This window comes from Somniosus microcephalus, chromosome 2 (assembly GCF_052327205.1).
Source record: "Somniosus microcephalus isolate GS21.2 chromosome 2, FLI_Smic_1.0, whole genome shotgun sequence".
Classification (NCBI taxonomy): Eukaryota; Metazoa; Chordata; class Chondrichthyes; order Squaliformes; family Somniosidae; genus Somniosus; species Somniosus microcephalus.
The window spans coordinates 81063622-81089773 of NC_140988.1; the positions used below are offsets into that span (position 1 = coordinate 81063622).

Consider the following 26152-nt stretch of genomic DNA (forward strand, 5'->3'; position numbering starts at 1 on the left):
ACAGTGAGCACCACATTCTCACCACTGTCTGAACCCTCCACGTGACAGCGAGTTCCACATTCTCACCACTGTCTGAACCCTCCACGTGACAGTGAGCACCACATTCTCACCAGTGTCTGAACCCTCCACGTGACAGCGAGCTCCGCATTCTCACCACTCTGAACACTCCACGTGTCAGTGAGCACCACATTCTCACCACTATCTGAACCCTCCACGTGACAGTGAGCTCCACGTTCTCACCACTGTCTGAACCCTCCACGTGACAGCGAGCTCCACATTCTCACCACTCTGAACCCTCCACGTGACAGCGAGCTCCACATTCTCACCACTGTCTGAACCCTCCACGTGACAGCGAGCTCCACATTCTCACCACTCTGAACCCTCCACGTGACAGCGAGCTCCACATTCTCACCACTGTCTGAACCCTCCACATGACAGTGAGCACCACATTCTCACCACTGACTGAACCCTCCACGTGACAGCGAGTTCCACATTCTCACCAGTGTCTGAACCCTCCACGTGACAGCGAGCACCAGATTCTCACCACTGTCTGAACCCTCCACGTGACAGCGAGCTCCACATTCTCACCACTGTCTGAACCCTCCACGTGACAGTGAGCACCACATTCTCACCACTGTCCGAACCCTCCACGTGACAGCGAGCTCCACATTCTCACCACTGTCTGAACCCTCCACGTGACAGCGAGCTCCACATTCTCACCACTGTATGAACCCATCAAGTGACAGCGAGCTCCACATTCTCACCACTGTCTGAACCCTCCACGTGACAGCGAGTTCCACATTCTCACCACTCTGAACCCTCCTCGTGACAGCGCGCTCCAATTTCTCAGCTCTGTCTGAGGCCATCAAGTGACAGCGAGCTCCACATTCTCCCCATGTCTGAACCCCTCTACGTGACAGCGAACTCCACATTCTCACCAATTTGTGGACCCTCCACGTGACAGCGAGCTCCACATTCTCACCACTGTCTGAACCCTCCACGTGACAGCGAGGTCCACATTCTAAGCACTGTCTGAACCCTCCACGTGACAGCAAGTTCCACATTCTCACCACTGTCTGAACCCTCCACGTGACAGTGAGCACCACATTCTCACCACTGTCTGAACCCTCCACGTGACAGTGAGCTCCACATTCTCACCACTGTCTGAACCCTCCACGTGACAGCGAGCTCCACATTCTCGCCATTGTCGGAACCGTCCACGTGACAGCGAGCTCTCCATTTTCACCACCCTGAACCCTCCACGTGACAGTGAGCTCCACATTTTCACCACTGTCTGAACCCTCCACTTGACAGCGCGCTCCACATTCTCACCACTCTGAACCCATCATGTGACAGCGAGCACCACATTCTCACCACTCAGAACCCTCCACGTGACAGCGAGCTCCACATTCTCACCAATGTGTGAACCCTCCACGTGACAGTGAGCACCACATTCTCACCACTGTCTGAACCCTGCACGTGACAGCGAGCTCCACATTCTCACCACTGTCTGAACTCTCCACGTGACTGTGAGCACCACATTCTCACCACTGTCTGAACCCTCCACGTGACAGCGAGTTCCACATTCTCACCACTGTCTGAACCCTCCACGTGACAGTGAGCACCACATTCTCACCACTGTCTGAACCCTCCACGTGACAGCGAGCTCCGCATTCTCACCACTCTGAACACTCCACGCGTCAGTGAGCACCACATTCTCACCACTGTCTGAACCCTCCACGTGACAGTGAGCTCCACATTCTCACCACTGTCTGAACCCTCCACGTGACAGCGAGCTCCACATTCTCACCACTCTGAACCCTCCACGTGACAGCGAGCTCCACATTCCCACCACTGTCTGAACCCTCCACGTGACAGCGAGCTCCACATTCTCACCACTCTGAACCCTCCACGTGAGAGCGAGCTCCACATTCTCACCACTGTCTGAACCCTCCACATGACAGTGAGCACCACATTCTCACCACTGACTGAACCCTCCACGTGACAGCGAGTTCCACATTCTCACCACTGTCTGAACCCTCCACGTGACAGCGAGCACCAGATTCTCACCACTGTCTGAACCCTCCACGTGACAGCGAGCTCCACATTCTCACCACTGTCTGAACCCTCCACGTGACAGTGAGCACCACATTCTCACCACTGTCCGAACCCTCCATGTGACAGCGAGTTCCACATTTTCACCACTGTCTGAACCCTCCACGTGACAGCGTGCACCACATTCTCACCACTGTCTGAAACCTCCACGTGACAGTGAGCACCACATTCTCACCACAGTCTGAACCCTCCACGTGACAGCGAGTTCCACATTCTCACCACTGTCTGAACCCTCCACGTGACAGTGAGCACCACATTCTCACCACTGTCTGAACCCTCCACGTGACAGCGAGCTCCACATACTCACCACTGTCTGAACCCTGCACATGACAGCGAGCTCCACATTCTCACCACTCTGAACCTTCCACATGACTGCGAGCTCCACATTCTCCCCACTCTGAACCCTCCACGTGACAGCGAGCTCCACATTCTCACCACTGTCTGAACCCTCCACGTGACAGCGAGCTCCACATTCTCACCACTGTCTGAACCCTCCACGTGACAGCCAGCTCCACATTCTCACCACCATCTGAACGACTCCACGTGACAGCGAGCACCAGATTCTCACCACTGTCTGCACCCTCCACGTGACAGCGAGCTCCACATTCTCACCACTGTCTGAACTCTCCACGTGACTGTGAGCACCGCATTCTCACCACTGTCTGAACACTCCACTGGCAGAGAGTTCCACATTCTCACCACTGTCTGAACCCTCCACGTGACAGTGAGCACCACATTCTCACCACTGTCTGAACCCTCCACGTGACATTGAGCACCACATTCTCACCACTCTGAACCCTCCAGGTAACAGCGAGCTCCACATTCTCACCACTCTGAACACTCCACGTGTCAGTGAGCACCACATTCTCACCAGTGTCTGAACCCTCCACGTGACAGCGAGCTCCGCATTCTCACCACTCTGAACACTCCACGTGTCAGTGAGCACCACATTCTCACCACTATCTGAACCCTCCACGTGACAGTGAGCTCCACGTTCTCACCCTGTCTGAACCCTCCACATGACAGTGAGCACCACATTCTCACCACTGTCTGAACCCTCCACGTGACAGCGAGTTCCACATTCTCACCACTGTCTGAACCCTCCACGTGACAGTGAGCACCACATTCTCACCAGTGTCTGAACCCTCCACGTGACAGCGAGCTCCGCATTCTCACCACTCTGAACACTCCACGTGTCAGTGAGCACCACATTCTCACCACTATCTGAACCCTCCACGTGACAGTGAGCTCCACGTTCTCACCACTGTCTGAACCCTCCACGTGACAGCGAGCTCCACATTCTCACCACTCTGAACCCTCCACGTGACAGCGAGCTCCACATTCTCACCACTGTCTGAACCCTCCACGTGACAGCGAGCTCCACATTCTCACCACTCTGAACCCTCCACGTGACAGCGAGCTCCACATTCTCACCACTGTCTGAACCCTCCACATGACAGTGAGCACCACATTCTCACCACTGACTGAACCCTCCACGTGACAGCGAGTTCCACATTCTCACCAGTGTCTGAACCCTCCACGTGACAGCGAGCACCAGATTCTCACCACTGTCTGAACCCTCCACGTGACAGCGAGCTCCACATTCTCACCACTGTCTGAACCCTCCACGTGACAGTGAGCACCACATTCTCACCACTGTCCGAACCCTCCACGTGACAGCGAGCTCCACATTCTCACCACTGTCTGAACCCTCCACGTGACAGCGAGCTCCACATTCTCACCACTGTATGAACCCATCAAGTGACAGCGAGCTCCACATTCTCACCACTGTCTGAACCCTCCACGTGACAGCGAGTTCCACATTCTCACCACTCTGAACCCTCCTCGTGACAGCGCGCTCCAATTTCTCAGCTCTGTCTGAGGCCATCAAGTGACAGCGAGCTCCACATTCTCCCCATGTCTGAACCCCTCTACGTGACAGCGAACTCCACATTCTCACCAATTTGTGGACCCTCCACGTGACAGCGAGCTCCACATTCTCACCACTGTCTGAACCCTCCACGTGACAGCGAGGTCCACATTCTAAGCACTGTCTGAACCCTCCACGTGACAGCAAGTTCCACATTCTCACCACTGTCTGAACCCTCCACGTGACAGTGAGCACCACATTCTCACCACTGTCTGAACCCTCCACGTGACAGTGAGCTCCACATTCTCACCACTGTCTGAACCCTCCACGTGACAGCGAGCTCCACATTCTCGCCATTGTCGGAACCGTCCACGTGACAGCGAGCTCTCCATTTTCACCACCCTGAACCCTCCACGTGACAGTGAGCTCCACATTTTCACCACTGTCTGAACCCTCCACTTGACAGCGCGCTCCACATTCTCACCACTCTGAACCCATCATGTGACAGCGAGCACCACATTCTCACCACTCAGAACCCTCCACGTGACAGCGAGCTCCACATTCTCACCACTGTCTGAACCCTCCACGTGACAGCGAGCTCCACATTCTCACCACTCTGAACCCTCCACGTGACAGCGAGCTCCACATTCCCACCACTGTCTGAACCCTCCACGTGACAGCGAGCTCCACATTCTCACCACTCTGAACCCTCCACGTGAGAGCGAGCTCCACATTCTCACCACTGTCTGAACCCTCCACATGACAGTGAGCACCACATTCTCACCACTGACTGAACCCTCCACGTGACAGCGAGTTCCACATTCTCACCACTGTCTGAACCCTCCACGTGACAGCGAGCACCAGATTCTCACCACTGTCTGAACCCTCCACGTGACAGCGAGCACCAGATTCTCACCACTGTCTGAACCCTCCACGTGACAGCGAGCTCCACATTCTCACCACTGTCTGAACCCTCCACGTGACAGTGAGCACCACATTCTCACCACAGTCTGAACCCTCCACGTGACAGCGAGTTCCACATTCTCACCACTGTCTGAACCCTCCACGTGACAGTGAGCACCACATTCTCACCACTGTCTGAACCCTCCACGTGACAGCGAGCTCCACATACTCACCACTGTCTGAACCCTGCACATGACAGCGAGCTCCACATTCTCACCACTCTGAACCCTCCACATGACTGCGAGCTCCACATTCTCCCCACTCTGAACCCTCCACGTGACAGCGAGCTCCACATTCTCACCACTGTCTGAACCCTCCACGTGACAGCGAGCTCCACATTCTCACCACTGTCTGAACCCTCCACGTGACAGCCAGCTCCACATTCTCACCACCATCTGAACGACTCCACGTGACAGCGAGCACCAGATTCTCACCACTGTCTGCACCCTCCACGTGACAGCGAGCTCCACATTCTCACCACTGTCTGAACTCTCCACGTGACTGTGAGCACCGCATTCTCACCACTGTCTGAACACTCCACTGGCAGAGAGTTCCACATTCTCACCACTGTCTGAACCCTCCACGTGACAGTGAGCACCACATTCTCACCACTGTCTGAACCCTCCACGTGACATTGAGCACCACATTCTCACCACTCTGAACCCTCCAGGTAACAGCGAGCTCCACATTCTCACCACTGTCTGAAGCCTCCACGTGACAGCGAGCTCCACATTCTCACCACTCTGAACCCTCCACGTGACAGCGAGCTCCACATTCTCACCACTGTCTGAACCCCCCACGTGACAGTGAGCACTACGTTCTCACCACTGTCTGAACCCTCCACGTGACAGCGAGTTCCACATTCTCTCCACTGTCTGAACCTTCCACGTGACATCGAGCCCCACATTCTCACCAATGTGTGGACCCTCCACGTGACAGCGAGCTCCACATTCTCACCACTGTCTGAACCTTCCACGTGACAGCGAGCCCCACATTCTCACCAATGTCTGAACCCTCCACGTGACAGTGAGCTCCACATTCTCACCACAGTCTGAACACTCCACGTGACAGCGAGCTCCACATTCTCACCACTGTCTGAACCCTCGTGACAGCGAGCCCCACATTCTCACCAATGTGTGGACCCTCCACGTGACAGCGAGCTCCACATTCTCACCACACTGAACCCTCCACGTGACAGCGAGCTCCACATTCTCACCACTGTCTGAACCCTCCACGTGACAGTGAGCATCCCATTCTCACCACTGTCTGAACCCATCACGAGACAGCGATCTCCACATTCTCACCACTGTCTGAACCCTCCACGTGACAGCGTGCACCACATTCTCACCACTGTCTGAACCCTCCATGTGACAGCGAGTTCCACATTCTCACCACTGTCTCAAACCTCCATGTGACAGCGAGCTCCACATTCTCACCACTGTCGGAACCGTCGACGTGACAGCGAGCTCTACATTTTCACCAGTGTCTGAACCCTCCACGTGACAGCGAGCACCATATTCTCACCTCTGTCTGAACCCTCCACGTGACAGCAAGCTCTTTGTTCTCACCAGACTCTGTAAAGAAATTCTTCCTACATTTTTTTTGATCTGTCTGTGGCTATATTATATTTTTGCCCCCTGGTTCTGGCCTTAACCACAAGTGCTAACAGTTTCTCCACATTCACCCAATCAAATTCCTTCATAATTTTAAAGACCTCGATGAAGTCTTCTCTTTTCCAGAGAAAAGATCCCCAGTCTGCTCAATCATTCCTGGTAGCTGCATCCTCTCAGTTCTGGTAACACCCTTTTAAATCTTTTTCTGCACTTTCTCCAGTGGTTCAATATCCTTTTTGTGGTATGCCGACCAGAATTGTGCACTGTACTCAAAGTGTGGTCTGCACAAGTTTCTATATAAATTTAACATTAACATACAAGAAATAGAAGCAGGAGTTGACCATACGGCCCCTCAAGCCACCTCCGCCATTCAATAAGATCATGGCTGAACTTCTACCTCAACTCCACTTTCCCGCCCTATTCCCATATCCCTTGATTCCCTTAGTCCCCAAAAATCTATCGATCTCAGTCTTGAATATACTCAGCGACTGAGCATCCACAACCCTCTGGGGTAGAGAATGCTAAAGATTTGCAGCCCTTTGAGTGAAGAAATTTTTCCTCATCTCAGTTTAAAATGGCCGGCCATTTATCCTGAGACTATGCCCCCAGTTCTAAACTCTCCAGCAGGGGAAACAGCCTCTCAGAATCTACCCCATCAAGCTCTCTAAGAATTTTATACATTTCAATGAGATCACCTGTCATTCTTCTAAATGCCAGAGAATATAGGCCCATCCTACTCAATATCTCCTCATAGGACAGCCCTCTCATCCCAGGAATCAGTCTAGTGGACCTTCATTGCACCCCCTCTAAGGCAAGTATATCTTTCCTTAGGCAAGAGCAGAGTAAGTCTGTACACTGTACTCCAAGTGTGGTCTCACCAGAGCCTCATATAATTGAAGCAAGTGTTCCTTACTCTTATAGAAACATAGAAGATAGGAGCAGGAGTAGGCCATTCGGCACATCGAGCCTGCTCCGCCATTCAATGAGATCATGGCTGATCATCCAAATTCAGTACCCTGTCCCTGCCTTCTCCCCATATCCCTTGATCTGTTTAGCCTTAAGAAATATATCGAACTCCTTCTTGAATATATTTAATGAATTGGCCTCCACTGCCTTCTGTGGTAGAGAATTCCACAGGTTCACCACTCTCTGGGTGAAGAAATCCCTCCTCATCTCTGTCCTAAATGGCTTACCCCTTATCCTTAGACTGTGACCCCTGGTTCTGGACTCCCCGGCCATCGGGAACATCCTTCCTGCATCTAGTCTATCTAGTCCTGTTAGAATTTTATAAGTTTCAATGAGATCCCCTCTCATTCTTCTAAACTCCAGCGAGTATAAGCCCAATCGACCCAATCTCTCCTCATACGTCATTCCTGCCATCCCAGGTATCAGTCTGGTGAATCTTCGCTGCACTCCCTCCATGGCAAGAACATCCTTCCTCAGATAAGGCAACCAAAACTGCACACAATACTCAAGGTGTGGTCTCACCAAGGCCCTGTACAACTGCAGCAAGACATCCTTGTTCCTGTACTCGAACCCTCTCGCTACGAAGGCCAACATACCATTTGCCTTCTTAACCGCCTGCTGCACCTGCATGCTTACCTTCAGCACAAGGACACCCAGGTCTCGTTGCACTTCCCCATCTCCCAATCTATTGCCGTTCAGATAATAATCTGCCTTCCTGTTTTTGTCACCAAAGTGGATAACCTCGCATTTATCCACATTGTACTGCATCTGCCATGCTTCTGCCCAATCATCCAACCTGTCCAAATCATACTGGAGTTTCTCGGCATGCTCCTCACAGCACACACGCCCACCCAGCTTTGTGTCGTCTGCAAACTTGGAGATATTACATCTAGTTCCCTCATCGAGATATATTGTGAATAGCTGGGGTCCTAGGACCGATCCCTGCGGTACCCCACTAGTCACTGCCTGCCACTCGGAAAAAGATCTGTTTATTCCAACTCTTTGCTTCCTGTCTGCCAACCAGTTCTCTATCCAAGTCAGTACCTTGCCCCAATCCCATGTGCCTTAACTTTACATGCTAATCTCTTATGCGGGACCTTATCGAAAGCCTTCTGAAACTCCAAATACACCACATCCACTGGTTCTCCCTTATCTATTCTACCAGTTACATCCTCAAAAAAGTCCAGTAGATACTCCAACTCCCTTGTAATAAAGGCTAACATACCATTTGCCTTCCTAATTAATTGCTTGCATGTTAACTTTCTGTGATTTGTGTACAAGAACACCCAAATCCCTCTGAATACCAACATTTACTCGTCACTCACCTATTTAAAAATATTCTGCTTTTCCATTTGTTCCTGCAAAAGTTAATAATTTCACACTTCCCCACATTATACTACATCTTCCACCTTCTTGCCCACTCACTTAATTGATCTGTATCCCTTTGCAGCCTCTTTGCATTCTCCTCACAGCTTATTTTTCCACCTAGCTTTGTATTGTCAGCAAACTTGGATACATTGCTCTCGGTCCCCTTATCTAAGTCATTGATATAGATTGTAAATAGCTAAGGCCCAAGCACTAATCCTTGCGGCACCCCACTAGTTACAACCTGTCAACAAGAAACTGACCTGTTTTTTCTTACTCTCCGCTTTCTGTCCATTAACCAATCCTCAGTCAATGCTAGTATATTACCCCCAATCCCATGAGCTCGAATCTGGCGTAACAACCCCAGTACCCCAGAAGTGAACCCCAGTACTTTGATTACACTTCTTATGGCCTTATCAATTTGTGTCCTGACTTTTAGCAATTTACGTATCCCATATCTCTGCTGCTCTGCCCCATTGGTTGATAACAATATCATTTCTATCGACTAATGATGTACCCGGGTGTTGGTTCCACAGAGGCTTCGAATATGCACTGGTAGCTCTGCATTGTCGGAGGAGTGAACCGGACGACCACAAATTTGTGGGCGTAGCTGGGGATGTTCATCCGGGTGGGCTCAACATCAAAAATATCAGTGATGCGAGCTGCGGCCTGGAAAACAAAAAACAAAACGGTGGACCAAAAATTAGCATCAATACAAGCATATTAGATGTCCTGTTTTGACTCTAACCCTTAGGTTCAAAAGACAACCATCTTTTCAAATAAAAAATGCACAATAAATTTAAGAGGTGTGTTGTGTCTGGGTATAATAAGATACAGACTGCAGCAGAAACAGCACAACAGGTGTTTACTCAACGTAGCTCACAGTTGAACTGACTGTACAGATTACTACTCAGTGCTATATACAGGTGTCGCCACTGCCGGTACTGCAGTATACATGAGCTGTAAAAGATAGTTCCCCCCTTAAAGGTATATACATTACAATTCCTCCCCTTTTAGATTAACAGTACCATAACACTCATTTAACAATTAAATATCAAACTAATTACAATGAACACTTTTAACGTGCAATATTAGCTGAAAATAGTCTATTTATATATTCAGTCTTTGAGGAGGACTCCTGATCCTTTCTGGATAGCGCCTTTCCCGAGTGTCTTGCTCTTGGTGCGGAGGCGATTCTGGCCCCCTGTCGTCGGTTGGTTCATCAGCTTCTGATGCTACTGTTTCTGGGGTAGATGCGACCTGTACATCGGGTTCATCACCAGGTACGTATGGGCGAGGCATGGGGTTGACTTGTTCCTGTGACTCTAGGATCTGGTCAGCATGGCATCTCACAATGCTCTCCCCAACGTCCACTGTGTACATTAGTGGGCCCTGCCGTGTGCATATCGGTCCTGCCTGCCATTCCTGGCAAAAATGGTCCGTAGGACTGCAATAGTATTCTCCGTGGTGGTGGAGGACATTTTGATGACCTCAGGCCATTTCGAGTGCACTCCACGGCTATTAAAAACATTGAGTCCATGAATGGACCAGCAAAATCAATATGCACCCGTTGCCATGGAGATGAGGGCCACTCCCATGGGTGTAGAGGGGCCTGTGGTGGTGCATTTTGGACATTCTGGCATCCTGAGCAGATCTTGGTCAGGTCCTTGATTTGTTTATCGATTCCTGGCCACCACACATAAGCCCTGGCTAGGCTTTTCATTTTTACCCCTCCCAGATGACCCTCATGAAGCTCATTGAGCACTCTATCCCTTAACTTGGGTGGAATTACCACTCGGGATCCACACATCAAGGTCCCCCGGCACACTGACAGCTGTTCTCTCCTTGTCGAGAATGCTGGCAACAGTGAGTCGCCATGTGCTGGCCATCCCTTCACCGTCAAATCATATACCCGAGACAGTGTCGGGTCATTTCGGGTTTCCTTTTCGATACAAGCGTTAGTTACCGGTAGGTATTCAACTAGAGTCGAATGGAATATTTCGACAGGATCCACTGCTGGTGCTTCCTCTGCAGTAGGCAGTGGCAGGCGTGATAGCCCATCAGCATTTCCATGGTGTTTCGTGCCCTTATATTCAATCTCATAGTGGTGCGGCCCTAGAAAAAGTGACCATCTTTGTAGTCGTTGCGCAGTCATCACCGGAACGCTCTTCTTCGGATTAAAAATGGAGACAAGAGGCTGGTGATCAGTCAGCAAGGTGAATTTCTGCCCGTGCAGATAGTGATTGAACTTTTTCACTCCCCACACTAGGCTGAGGGCCTCCCTGTCAATCTGGGCGTAGTTACGCTCGGCTGAGGTTAGTGATCGTGACGCAAAGGCTATTGGCCTCTCTGAGCCGTCCGAGAATTTGTGCGACAGCACCGCTCCAATGCCGTAGGGTGACGCATCACATGCCAACCGAATTGGTAATGCTGGGTTGTAATGGGCCAATACCTCTTTCGATGTGATTAGTGTTTTGCTCTTCTGGAAAGCTCGTCTACATTCGTCACTCCACTTCCATGGCACCCCAGTTTGCAGTAGGGTGTTCAGTGGGTGTAGTATTGTAGACAAATTTGGCAAGAACTTATGGTAGTAGTTTACCAGCCCGAGGAACGACCTCAGTTGTGACACATTTTCCGGTGCTGGAGCCTTGACTACTGCCTCAATCTTCTCTGGGGACTTATGTAACCCCTCTTTATCGATAACGTGGCCACAATACGAGATCTGTTTTCTAAAAAACTCGCATTTGGGGCGGTTAGCTTGGAGCCCATATTCCTGCAATCTAGTGAGCACCTGCTCCAGGTTGGCAAGGTGATCACTGTCATTTTCGCCCGTGACCAGGATGTCGTCCAAATAACACTGGGTCCCTGGGATCCCTTGCAGGACTTGTTCCATTGCCCTCTGCCAAATAGCCGGAGCTGATGCTACCCCGAATACCAGCCGGTTGTATTGGTAGAGACCTTTATGGGTGTTGATTGTGAGGTATTTTTTTGATGCTTCTTCTACCTCCATTTGCAGATACGCCTGGGCCAGATCAATCTTAGTGAAGCATTTCCCTCCAGATAGCGAGGCGAAAATATCTTCAATCCACGGAAGTGGATATTGTACGGTGTGAAGGACCGGGTTCACTGTTACCTTAAAGTCCCCACAGATGCGAACCTTCCTTGGTTCCCCAGGCATGCTGCTCAACGACTTTTCATCAGAGGGATGATGGGTGTAGCCCACTTGCTCCAGTCTACCTTGGACAGTACACCTGAACGTTCCAGACTCTCCAGCTTTGCTTCGACGGCTGGGCGGATCACATAAGGTACCGGTCTGGCCTTAAAAAATTTTGGGCTTGCATTTTCTTCAATTTTAATCGTCGCTGTCATGCCTTTTAGTGTTCCGAGTCCTTGCTGGAACACTTCTTTCGCGTCAGTTAGGATCTTTGACAGTCGCCCAGGTGTGACGGCGTCATTCTTTTTGTCAGCCACAGTCAGTGCCTGTATGGAATGCCAATCCAGTTGTATTTTCCGGATCCATTCATGTCCCAGTAATGGTGGTCCTCCATCTTGCAGTACATACAGGTCTAGTTTTGGTGTTTCCTTACCGTTATATATAACGGTCACCCTTATTTTTCCTTTGGGGTAGACTTTTTGCCCAGTGTACGTCTTCAAAATAATTTTTGTGTCTCTCAAGGGTATGTGTGAGAATAGCCGCTCGTAGTCCCGTCGGTTTATGACTGTTAGGGCTGATCCTGTGTCCAATTCCATCTTTACCTGGACTCCTGCTATCTTGAGAGTGACCCAAATGGTTCGGTGATCCTCCGTTGTGATCACATTATGTAGTTTCAGACAACTCAGTTTCCTGCTTTCGGAGTCGTTATCACTCTTTTGTTCATCTGAACTATTCTCCGTCATCTTATGTACCTTCTTGTACTTTCCTTTGGTAGGTTTCTTATTGCTGGTTTTCTTTCCCGACCTGCAGACTCGTGCTATGTGTCCTACTTTTCCACACTGTCTGCACACTTTGTCTTTGAACCAGCAATCATTCTGGTTGTGTGTTGTTCTGCCACAGCGATAGCACTTCTCTGTTCCATATGACATTTCGTTTGTGCCATATTCTTGCGGTCTCTGTTGTATCTCTGCAGCGCCCCGTGCTGCTGCTTCATATGATACCGCAATGCTGAAAGCCTTTTCCAGCGTAAGGTCCTTTTCAGATAAAAGCCATTTCTGGGTTCCTTCTGTTTGAAGCCCACACACAAACTTGTCCCTTAAGGTATCTGCCAGTCCCGCTCCAAACTGGCAGTGTTTCGATAGTTTGCGCAGTTCTGTTAAATAATCAGCATTGCTTTCATCCTTATGCTGGTTCCGTTTGTGAAACGAATCTTTCTGCTATCAGCAGCGGTGTGGGGTTTAAATGTTCCTGTGGTATCGTTACTATGTCTTCAAAACTCTTTTCCATTGGCTTAAAATGGCGTCTCCTGCGCTTTCCTTCCTCCCCCGCTGCTGCCAACGCTGCACTCGGCGGTCCTCGTGGAAATGGCGGCGCCTCGCGGGTTTCTGCGCGTCTCTCTGTCCCTCTCTCCGACGCTGCTCGGCCTCTGAACACCGGCTGCGCCCTGAGCGCTCTGCCCTCTCTCTCTCTCCCCCGTCGACGCTGCTCGGCCCTTTGCTGTGCCGCTCGGTCGGGCTCTAGCCCGCCGCTGTCCGGGAAGGGTCTGCGCACTACCTGTTGCCAGCCCGTTTTGTTGGACCACCTCGACTGGAAAGCCAAGCCTGGCTCTCAACAGCCTCCCCCGCAATTCTCGAGTCTCTGCTGGATGACTGGGCGGTTGCCCGTGGTCGACACCCGAGTCTCTGGCCTTGACCTCCAATCCACTGATCTCCAGGAACGAATCCCCGGGAGTTGATGCAGAGTTGCAGGTAGGTTCGAACTTGCCTCGTCGTCAATGTTGTGTCTGGGTATAATAAGATACAGACTGCAGCAGAAACGGTACAACAGGTCTTTACTCAACGTGGCTCACAGTTGAACTGACTGTAGAGATTACGACTCAGTGCTATATACAGGTGTGGTCACTGCCGGTGCTACAGTATACATGAGCTGTAAAAAGTAGTTCCCCCCCTTAAAGGTATATACATTACAAGGTATACAACAGAATGGTTAGGGGTGATTTGACATCGGCTGGAAATATTTACATTAACTCACTGCTGTGTGCAAGGGCATTTGGGGAGAAATGTACTATTTACCACGGCGGTAAAGCCGGTGGAGCAAAATCACCAAGAGCTAGATTTTCATCTGGAAGGCTCGAGCAGAAAGCACGGCCTGGGCACAGAGTGGAGAGAACAATCAGGTTGCCGGGGGGGACAGGAACTCCCCCGTTCTGTTCATTTAAAAGGAAGTTAAAGTGGGCACGCTCCGTTATGAGTACATTTTCAGTCTGACCGATTTACCTCTCTGCACTCTGCCCAGACGATACTTTAGAACAAGGCAGGACAGACGCAAGTCTACCCCCACGTTGCCAAATCAGTAGGCTGCATGTCCAACCAACTTTAGTCACGTTGCAATTATTTGGGTTACTTGTCTGGAATTACACCTCATACTTGAGTAGGCCTTAATCTGGCATGATGGCAGTCAGCTTTTTAAAACACTCAACAGTTGCACTGTGACTAACATGAAGACCAATGAATTTCAACATCAATGGGGAGCACGGCAATTTGAGTAATGAACCCTCGCTGTAAACACGGTGCACGAAGCCTCGGTGTAAACACGGTGCACGAAGCCTCGGTGTAAACACGGTGCACGAAGCCTCGGTGTAAGCACGGTGCACGAAGCCTCGGTGTAAACACGGTGCACGAAGCCTCGGTGTAAACACGGTGCACGAAGCCTCGGTGTAAACACGGTGCACGAAGCCTCGGTGTAAACACGGTGCACGAAGCCTCGGTGTAAACACGGTGCACGAAGCCTCGGTGTAAACACGGTGCACGAAGCCTCGGTGTAAACACGGTGCACGAAGCCTCGGTGTAAACACGGTACACGAAGCCTCGGTGTAAACACGGTGCACGAAGCCTCGGTGTAAACACGGTGCACGAAGCCTCGGTGTAAACACGGTACACGAAGCCTCGGTGTAAATAGTGAAAAAAATGTTTTTATTCATTCACGGGATGTGGGCACCACCTTCTTGAACCGCTGCAGTCTGTGTGGTGAAGGTACTCCCACAGTGCTGTTAGGTAGCACGTTCCAGGATTTTGACCCAGCGACGATGAAGGATCGGCGATATATTTCCAAGTTAGGATGGTGTGACTTGAAGGGGAACTTGGAGGTGGTGGTGTTCCCATGCGCTGGCTGCCCTTGTCCTTCTAGGTGGTAGAGGTCGTGGGTTAGGGAGGTGCTGCTGAAGATGCCTTGGCGAGTTGCTGCAGTGCATCTTGTAGATGGTACGCATTGCAGCCACGGTGCGCCGGTGGTGGAGGGAGTGAATATTTAAGGTGGTGGATGGGGTGCCAATCAAGCGGGCTGCTTTGTCCTGGATGATGTCGAGCTTCTTGAATGTTGTTGGAGCTGCACTCATCCAGGCAAGTGGAGATTATTCCATCACACTCCTGACTTGTGCCTTGTAGATGGTGGAAAGGCTTTGGGGAGCCAGGAGGCGAGTCACTCGCCGCAGAATACCCAGCCTCTGACCTCCTCTTGTAGCCACAGTATTTATGTGGCTGGTGCAGTTCGCTTTATGATCAATGGTAAACCCCAGGATGTTGATGATGGGGGATTCGACAACTGTAATGCCGTTGAATGTCAAGGGGAGGTGGTTAGACTTTCTCTTGTTGGAGATGGTCATTGCCTGCCACTTGTGTGGCGCGAATGTTACTTGCCATTTATCAGCCAAAGCCTGGATGCTGTCCAGGTCTTACTGCATTCATTATCTGAGGAGTTGCGAATGGAACTAAACACCCTGCAATCATCAGTGAACATCCCCATTTCTGACCTTGTGATGGAGGGAAGGTCATTGATGAAGTAGCTGAAGATGGTTGGGTCTAGGACACTGCCCTGAGGAACTCCTGCAGCGATGTCCTGGGGCTGAGATGATTGGCCTCCAACAACCACAACTACATATCTTCCTTTGTGCTAGGTATGACTCCAGCCAGTGGAGAATTTCCTCCCCTGATTCCCATTGACTTGAATTTTACTCGGGCTCCTTGATGCCACACACAGTCAAATGCTGCCTTGATTTCAAGGGCAGTCACTCTCACCTCACCTCTGGAATTCAGCTCTTTTGTCCATGTTTGCATCAAGACTGTAATGAGGTCTGGAGCAGAGTGCTCCTGGTGGAACCCAAATTGAACATAGGTGAGCAGGTTATTGGTGAGTAAGTGCCGCTTGATAGCACTGTCGACGACACCTTCCATCACTTTGCTGATGATTGAGAGTAGACCGATGGGGCAGTAATTGGCCGGGTTGGATTTGTCCTGCTTTTTGTGGACAAGACATACCTGGGCAATTTTCTACATTAAGAACATAAGAAATAGGAGCAGGAGTAGGCCAATCGGCCCCTCGAGCCTGCTCCGTCATTCAATAAGATCATGACTGATCTGATCCTAACCGCCAATCCACTATCACAGAACCATCTCCTGAATCTAACAGAATTAGACACACGAAATAGGAGCAGGATCAGGCTACACGGCCCCTGGGCCCGCTCCGCTACCCACAGGGCCATGACCGATCCGAACCTAGAGTCATGTCCAAATTCCTGCCCGCTCCCCGTAACCCTTAATTCCCTTTACTTCTAGGAAACTGTCTATTTCTGTTTTAAATTTATGTAATGATGTAGCTTCTACAGCTTTTTGGGGCAGCATATTCCATGGACCTACCACCCTCTGAGTGAAGTAGTTCCTCCTCATCTCAGTTTTGAAAAAGCAGCCCCTTATTCTAAGACTATGCCCCCTAGTTCTAGTTTCACCCATCATCGGGAACATCTTCCCCGCATCCACCCGATCCAACCCCTTCATAATCTTATATGTTTCAATAAGATCGCCTCTCATTCTTCTGAACTCCAATGAGTCCCAATCTACTCAACCTCTCCTCATATGTCCATCCCCTCATCCCCGGGATTAACCGAGTGAACCTTCTTTGTACTGACTCGAGAGCAAGTATGTCCTTTCTTAAGTATGGACACAAAAACTGTACGCAGTATTCCAGGTGCGGTCTCACCAATACCTTGTACAACTGAAGCAATACCTCCCTATTTTTATATTCTATCCCCCTAGCAATGAAAGCCAACATTCCATTGGCCTTCTTAATCACTTGCTGCACCTGCATACTAACCTTTTGAGTTTCGTGCACCAGGACCCCCAGATCCCTTTGTACTTCAGTACTTTCCAGTTTCTTGCCATTAAGATAATAACTTGCTCTACGATTTTTCCTGCCAAAGTGCATAACCTCACACTTTCCAGTATTGTATTCCATCTGCCAAATCTCTGCCCACTTACTTAGCCTGTCTATGTCCCCTTGCAGGTTTTTTATGTCCTCCTCACTCACTACTTTCCCTCCCATCTTAGTATCATCTGCAAACTTTGATATGTTACACTCGGTCCCCTCCTCCAAATCGTTAATATAGATTGTAAAGAGTTGGGGACCCAGCACTGACCCCTGCGGAACACCACTAGTTACTGATTGCCAGTCTGAGAATGAACCATTTATCCCAACTCTCTGCCTTCTGTTAGATAGCCAATCCTCTATCCATGCCAGAATATTACCCCCAATCCCGTGATTTTTTATCTTAAGCAATAATCTTTTGTGTGGCACCTTGTCAAATGCCTTTTGGAAGTCTAAATACACTACGTCCACTGGTTCCCCTTTATCCACCCTATATGTTACTTCCTCAAAGAATTCCAGCAAATTTGTCAAACATGACTTCCCCTTCATAAAACCATGCAGACTTTGTCCTATTAAATTATGATTATCCAAATGTCCTGTTACTGTCTCCTTAATAATGGACTCCAAAATTTTACCTACCACAGATGTTAGGCTAACCGGTCTATAGTTTCCAGCCTTCTGTCTACTGCCCTTTTTAAATAAGGGTGTTACATTAGCAGTTTTCCAGTCTGCCGGGGCCTTTGCCGAGTCCAGGGAGTTTTGGAAAATTATTACCAATGCATCCACAATCCCTACCGCCACTTCCCTCAAGACCCTAGGATGTAAGCCATCAGGTCCAGGTGATTTATCCGCCTTGAGTCCCATTATTTTACCGAGTACCACTTCCTTAGTGATTTTGATCGTGTTTAGCTCCTCCCCCCCTTTAGCCCCCTGTTTGTCCAGTGTTGGGATATTCTTAGTGTCTTCTACTGTAAAGACTGATATAAAATATTCATTCAGTGTTTTTGCCATCTCCATATTTCCCACCATTAATTTCCCGGTCTCATCCTCTAAGGGACCAACATTTACGTTAGCCACCCTTTTTCTTTTTATATAACTATAAAAACTCTTACTATCTGTTTTTATATTTTTTGCGAATTTACTTTCATAATCTATCTTCCCTTTCTTAATCAATCTTTTTGTTATTTTTTGCTGTATTTTAAAGTTTTCCCAATCCTCTATCCTCCCACTAGATTTGGCTACCTTATATGCCCTTGTTTTTAGTCGAATACTATCCTTAATTTCTTCACTTAGCCACGGATGGCTGTCTTTTCTTTTACACCCTTTTCTTCTCAGTGGAATATATTTTTTTTGGAAGTTGTAAAATAACTCCTTAAATGTACACCACTGATCATGTATCGTCTTACCCTTTAATCTATTTTCCCAATCCACTCTACTCAATTCGGCTCTCATACCTTCATAGTCTCCTTTATTCAAGCTTAGCACGCTTGTTTGAGATCCAACCTTCTCACCCTCTAATTGAATATGGAATTCAACCATGTTATGGCCACTCATTCCAAGGGGATCCTTTACTAGAACATTTATAATTAATCCTGTCTCGTTACACAGGACCAGATCTAAGGTTGCTTGCCCCCTGGTCGGTTCAGTTACATACTGCTCAAGAAACCCATCCCTAATACACTCAATGAACTCATCCTCAAGGCAGCCCTGCCCAATTTGATTTGTCCAATTAATATGATAGTTAAAATCCCCCATAATTATAGATGTTCCCTTATTACAAGCCTCAACTACTTCCTGATTGATACTCCGTCCAACAAAGTTGCCACTGTTCGGAGGCCTATAGACTACGCCCACCAGTGTTTTTTTCCCCTTATTATTCCTTACCTCCACCCAAACTGTTTCATTATCCTGATCTTTTGACCCAATATCATTTCTCTGTATTACAGTGATTCCTTCCTTTATTAACATAGCCACCCCACCTCCCCTTCCTTCCTGCCTGTCCTTCCTGATCGTTAAATAACCTGGTATGTTTAATTCCCAGGCATTGTCACCCTGCAGCCATGTTTCTGTAATGGCCACCAGATCATACCCGTATGTAGTTATTTGTGCCATTAACTCGTCTATTTTGTTACGAATGCTACGTGCATTCAGATAGAGAACTTTCAAAGATGTTTTGTGACACTTAGTTCCTGCTTTTGCCCTTTTTATTACTTTACCTTTTACTCCATACCTTCTGCCCCTTCCTGACATGCTCTGGTTTTTAATTTCCCTACTGCTACCTAAGTCTATGACCTTCTCTGTTGTCATTTTTATTATTTGCTCTCTAGGAACCTCCCCCCCCACTAGTTAGTTTAAAGCCCTCTCTACAGCCCTAGTTATATGATCCGCCAGGACTCTAGTCCCAGCACTGGCCAAGTGAAGCCCGTCCCAACGGAACAGCTCCCTCCTGCCCCAGTACTAGTGCCAGTGTCCCAGGAAGCAAAACCCATTTCTCCCACACCAGTCTTTGAGCCACGCATTTAACTCTCCAATTTTATTTGTCCTAGCCAAATTCGCTCGTGGCTCAGGTAATAATCCAGAGATTATTACCCTTGTGGTTCTGCTTTTTAATTTGACCCCTAGCTGCTCAAACTCCCTCAGCAGAACCTCCTTCCTTGTCCTATCTATGACGTTGGTACCAACATGGACCACGACAACTGGATCCTCCCCCTCCCACTCCAAGTTTCTCTCCAGTCCAGAGGAGATGTCCTTAACCCTGGCACCAGGCAGGCAACACAGCCTTCGGGACTCTCGCTCTCGGCTGCAAAGAACTCTATCTATCCCCCTAATGATACTATTCCCTACCACTACAACATTTCTTTTAACTCCCCACTTGAATGGCCCCCCGCTCCACGGTGATGTGGCCAGGTTGCTCATCCTCCTCGCAGTCCCTGTTCTCATCCTCGCAGGGAGTAAGAGCCTCGAACCTGTTGGACAAGTGCAAGGGCTGCGGCTCCTCCAACACTACCTCCTGGATCCCCGTACCTGCCTCACTTCTAGTTACACCATCCTGACCCTGGCCACGGACTACATCTGAATTAATTAATCTAATTGGTGTGAATACCTCGTGATACACAGAGTCCAGGTAACTCTCCCCCTCCCTGATGTGTCTCAGTGTTTGAAGCTCGGACTCCAGCTCTTCAACACGGAGCCGGAGTTCCTCGAGCAGCCAACACTTACTGCAAATGTGATCACCGTGAGCATCAATGGTGTCCACCAGCTCCCACATATTGCAGCAGTAACACATCACCTGATCTCCCATTCTATGTAATTAACTAAATTTAATATTATTCTTAAATACCCTCTGCCCCGATTCTAGATGGTGAATATTACACCTTAGAAACTATAAACCAAAGAGATTTAAGCGAGTAGATGCCAGTGTTGTAGCTGTACTTGAACAGCTTGGCTAGAGGTGCAGCTAGTTCTGGAACACAAGTCTTCAGCATGACAGCCAGGATGTTGTTGGGGCCCATAGCCTTTGCCGTATCCAGTGCGCGCAGCCGTTTCTTGATATCATGTGGTGTAAATCGAATTGGCAGAAGACTAGCTTCTGTGATGGTGGGGACTTCATGAGGCCGATAGGGATCATCCACTTGGCCCTTCTAGCTGAAGATGGTTGCGAACGCTTTAGACTTTTCACTCACACATTGGGCTCTGCCATCAGTGAGGATGAGGATGCTCATAGAGCCGCCTCCTCCTCCAGTTATTGTTTAATTGTCCACCACCATTCATGACTGGATCTTGCAGGACTTCAGATCTGATCTGTTGGTTGAGGATCGCTTAGCTCTGTCTATAGCATGCTGTTTCCGCTGTTTAGCATGTACCTAGTCCTGTGTTGTCGGTTCGCCAGGCTTGCATTTCAATTTTAATAAGCCTGATGCTGCTTCTGGCATGCTCGTCCACACTCCTCATTGAACGAGGGTTGGTCCCCTAGCTTTATGGTAATGGTAGACTGAGGGATATGCTGGGCCATGAGGTTACAGATTGTGATGGAATAAGATTTTGCTGCTGCTGATGGCCCAGAACACCTCATGGATGGCCAGTTTTGAGCTGCTAGATCTGTTCTGAATCTATCCCATTTAGCACGGCAGTAATGCCACACAACACGATTGAAATTGCCCTCAGCGTGAAGATGGGTCTTCGTCGCCAAGGACTGTGCGGTGGTCACTCCTACCAAGCCGTCTTGGACACATGCATCTGTGACAGGTAGATTGGTGAGGACAAGGTCAACTAGGTTTTTCCCTCATGTTGGTTTTCTCACCACCTGCCGCAGGCTCAGTCAAGCAGTTATACACTTCAGGACTCGGCCAGCTCAGTCAAATAGTGCTGCTACTGAGCAACTCTTGGTGATGGATATTGAAGTCTCCCACCCAGAGTATGTTCTATGCTTTTGATGTCCTCAGGGCTTCTTGCAAGTGGTGTTCAACATGAAGGAGTATTTGTTTCATCAGCTGAGAACATAAGAATTAGGAGCAGGAGTAGGCCATACGGCCCTTCGAGCCTGCTCCGCCATTCAATACGATCACGGCTGATCTTTAGCCTCAACTCCACTTTCCCACCCGATCCCCAGATCACTTGATTCCCCTAGAGTTGAAAAATCTATCTATCTTAGCCTTGAATATACTCAACGACTCAGCATCCACAGCCATTTGGGGTAGAGAATTCCAAAGATTCACAACCCTCGGAGTGAAGAAATTCCTCCTCATCTCAGTCTTAAATGGCCGACCCCTTATCCTGAGACTATGCCCCCTAGTTCTAGACTCTCCAGCCAGGGGAAACAACCTCTCAGCATCTACCCTGTCAATCCTCCTAATAGAAACATAGAAACATAGAAGATAGGAGCAGGAGTAGGCAATTGGCCCCTCGAGCCTGCTCTGCCATTCAATGCGATCTTGGCTGATCATCCAAATTCAGTACACTGTCCCTGCTTTCTCCCCATATCCCTTGATCCCCTTAGCCTTAAGAAATATATCTAACTCCTTCTTGAATATATTTAACTAGCTGGAGTGCCCGGCGGTGCCGAGGCTTTTTAGAGGGCATGTTGTTGTTGGAAGAGAGAGAGAGAGAGAGCGCGACTGGGGGGGAAGAGAGCGCGCGACTGGGGGGGAAGAGAGAGCGCGACTGGGGGGAAGAGAGCGCGCGACTGGGGGGAAGAGAGCGCGCGAGTGGGGGGAAGAGAGCGCGCGAGTGGGGGGAAGAGAGCGCGCGAGTGGGGGGAAGAGAGCGCGCGAGTGGGGGGAAGAGAGCACGCGAGTGGGGGGAAGAGAGCGCGCGAGTGGGGGGAAGAGAGCGCGCGAGTGGGGGGAAGAGAGCGCGCGACTGGGGGGAAGAGAGCGCGCGACTGGGGGGAAGAGAGCGCGCGACTGGGGGGAAGAGAGCGCGCGACTGGGGGGGAAGAGAGAGCGCGAGGGGGGGGAAGAGAGAGCGCGAGCGGGGGGAAGAGAGAGCGCGAGCGGGGGGAAGAGAGAGCGCGAGCGGGGGAAGAGAGAGCGTGAGCGGGGGGAAGAGAGAGCGCGAGCGGGGGGAAGAGAGAGCGCGAGCGGGGGGAAGAGAGAGCGCGAGCGGGGGGAAGAGAGAGCGCGACTGGGGGGAAGAGAGAGCGTGACTGGGGGGAAGAGAGAGCGCGACTGGGGGGAAGAGAGAGCGTGACTGGGGGGAAGAGAGAGCGCGACTGGGGGGAAGAGAGAGCGCGACTGGGGGGAAGAGAGAGCGCGACTGGGGGGAAGAGAGAGCGCGACTGGGGGGAAGAGAGAGCGCGACTGGGGGGAAGAGAGGGCGCGACTGGGGGGAAGAGAGAGCGCGACTGGGGGGAAGAGAGAGCGCGACTGGGGGGAAGAGAGAGCGCGACTGGGGGGAAGAGAGAGAGCGACGGGGGGAAGAGAGAGAGCGACTGGGGGGAAGAGAGAAAGCGACTGGGGGGAAGAGAGAGAGCGACTGGGGGGAAGAGAGAGAGCGACTGGGGGGAAGAGAGTGAGCGACTGGGGGGAAGAGAGAGAGCGACTGGGGGGAAGAGAGAGAGCGACTGGGGGGGAAGAGAGAGAGCGACGGGGGGAAGAGAGAGAGCGACTGGGGGGAAGAGAGAGAGCGACTGGGGGGATGAGAGAGAGCGACTGGGGGGAAGAGAGAGAGCGACTGGGGGGAAGAGAGAGAGCGACTGGGGGGAAGAGAGAGAGCGACTGGGGGGAAGAGAGAGAGCGACTGGGGGGAAGAGAGAGAGCGACTGGGGGGAAGAGAGAGAGCGACTGGGGGGAAGAGAGAGAGCGACTGGGGGGATGAGGGGTGGGGGGGTGGGGGGGGAAGGGGGTGGGGGAAGGGGATTGGGGGTGTGTGGGGGGAAGGGGCGGTGGGTGTGTGTGGGGGGGGAGAAGGTGGGGTGGGTGTGTGTGGGGGGGTGGGGGGGTGAAGGGGGGTGTGTGAAGGGGGGTGGGGGGGTGGGGAAGTGGATGTGTGGGGGGGGAAGCGGGGTTGGGGGGGTGGTGGGGGTAAGGGGGAAAGGGAGGGGTGGGGAGGGAAGGGGGAAGGGGATGTGGGTAAGGGGGGGTTGGGGGGAAGGGGATGAGGGGGAAAGGGGGGGGGAAAGGGAGGGGGGAAAGGGAGGGGGGAAAGGGAGGAGGGGGGAAAGGGAGGAGGGGGGAAAGGGAGAGGGGGGGAAAGGGAGGGGGGGGAGTCAGCAGACCCTCTCCCAGTGTTGGTCCCTGTCTGGGCCAGAAGCCTGGGACTGGAGTTGCGCTGCTGGCCGTTGGAGAAGCCTAGGCCTCGGGCTCCTGCACTGACATGGCAAGGGGTGGGGAGCAAGGGGTGGGGAAACATGAAACTTAATGTACTTTTAAAACATTTTTGGTAAATCTTTCTACAACATACACTTTACAACCTCACCAATCTTTTTATTAAAAAAGGGGTCCTCACCTCTCAGTGTGTTGTATCACAAACAATGGCCGCTGCTTGCTTTTCAGTTGGAAAGATTAGGCCCCGCCCACACAGTCGATTGTCTGTCCCGGTCACCAGGACCCGATTGGAAGCACTGAAGCCCCACCCACTCTATGTTCCTGTACTAAGATGGCCACGCATGCACTCTGTTACATACTGAATCAAAATGGTGTCGCACTGAAACTTTTCACCCTCCTTGGCAAAGATGGCTGCCGTTAACCTGGGGCTGTCAGCAGAAGAAATTTCCTCAGCTGCAAACACAGGATCTTCAGATTATTATTCGGGGCTTGCAACCTACCCCAGTTGATTATGAAGCATCCCCACCTACTGACCCCGGGAATGGAGCTGGGGCAGCACACCCTCTCCCCTCTGCCAGTGTTTGTCTCTGTCCAGGCCGGGAGCCTGGGTCTAGAGTTGCACTGCTGGCAGTTGGAGAAGCCTAGGCCCCGGGCCTGGAAAAACGGTGAAAGGTAGGAAAATTATAGAGGTTAGAGAAAAGATTTACAAATTAATTAACTTTTTTTAAAAACAATGTGTTTTAAAAGCAACTTTTTTTTTGCTGGAAATGTAGATTTGAAAAGAAACACGCAGAAAGCGGGAAAAAGAAAAGAAAAGTTTGGAATCAAGATGGCGGCGACTCACCTCGGTTCAGAACGATAAGGCCCGCCCACACATGCCGTCGACCGTCAGGTCACCGAAGCGTAGGATTGGTCAATCGTCCCGTCACTCGACTCTAGGAGGGCCCGCCCGCATGCGCCAGGAACCCGCCCCCGCCACACAGCGATTGGTCGACCGTCGGGTCGCTCGACCGTATGATTGGTCGACCTCGACGTCACTCAATGCTAATGAGCAGATAATGAGTGGAATTTTGAATGTTTTTTGGATACCGCGGGCGCAATTTTTGTCCGGCCGAAATGTAAATACGCTTACGACCGTTCTGGAATCGTAAGCTTTCTTTTGACGTAACGCACGCGTAGGTACGCTCTATAACTTTTGAGCGCATAGCCGGACAGACGCACACCGGAGGACAGACAGACAGATAGACAGACAGAGACAGAGACAGATCGATCCGTTTATATATATAGATATACTAGCAGGGGAGCCCCGCGGTACGAGGGAAATTTTGGGGTGTGCGGTCTCCTTGCCCCTGTCTGTCCCCCCTCTCGGGCCTGGTCGATGTGTGGGCCTGAAGCCTGGGACTGGATTTGGGCTGTCGGCAGTTTTCAGGGCTTTTTTGGGCCTGGGGATGTGTGGGCCAGAAGCCTGGGACTGGATTTGGGCTGTCGGCAGTTGGAGAAGCCTAGGCCCGTTTTGCATTGTTTTTTAAGCTGAACATTTCTAGCTTTTAATACCTTCACAGATGAAAGTTAAAGTACTTATAAAGCATTTTTGGTAAATGTTTTTGAAAAAAAATAAGATACTAACCTCGATGAGCATATTCTTAGGTTGAGGCAATGGCTGCCAGATCCCTGAGATGAAAACGTTTAGTCCCGCCCACACACACACCGATTGGTCAACGAATGAGGTGACTGAACTGTAGGATTGGTCAATCATGGCGGCACAGGATTGGTCGACCTTGACGTCAGTCAATCAATGCTAATGAGTGGATAATGAGTGGAATTTTGAAGGTTTTATGTATAACGTGCGAACAATTTTTGTGCGACCGAAAAGTAATTATGCTTATGACCGTTCTGGAATGGTAAGCTTCCTTTGGATGTAACGCACGTGTAGGTACACTCTATAACTTTCGAGTGTATAGCCGGACAGACACACCGAAGGACAGAGTGACAGATCAATCCTTTTATATATATAGATAGACTAGCTGAAGTGCCCGGCGGTGCCGAGGCTTTTTCGAGGGCATGTTGTTGTTGGAAGAGAGAGAGAGAGAGCGACTGGGGGGGCGGGGGGGAAGAAGAGAGAGAGAGAGAGCGCGACTGGGGGGAA

The 26152-nt window shown here is 50.4% G+C and overlaps 1 protein-coding gene across 1 annotated transcript in view; it reads right to left on the bottom strand.

Annotated features, from left to right (window-relative positions):
* Nucleotides 1-25739, bottom strand: part of LOC147122783 (axonemal central pair apparatus protein HYDIN-like) — a 239763-nt gene extending 214024 nt beyond the window's left edge. The window contains exons 1-2 of the mRNA XM_085963935.1: nucleotides 25634-25739; nucleotides 9410-9561 (exon numbers count right to left, since the gene is read on the bottom strand). Of these exons, the coding sequence (XP_085820061.1) occupies nucleotides 9410-9561; nucleotides 25634-25645 (164 nt within the window). The 5' untranslated portion in view covers nucleotides 25646-25739. The remainder of the gene's footprint in view (nucleotides 1-9409; nucleotides 9562-25633) is intronic.
* Between the last annotated feature and the right edge of the window lie 413 nt (nucleotides 25740-26152).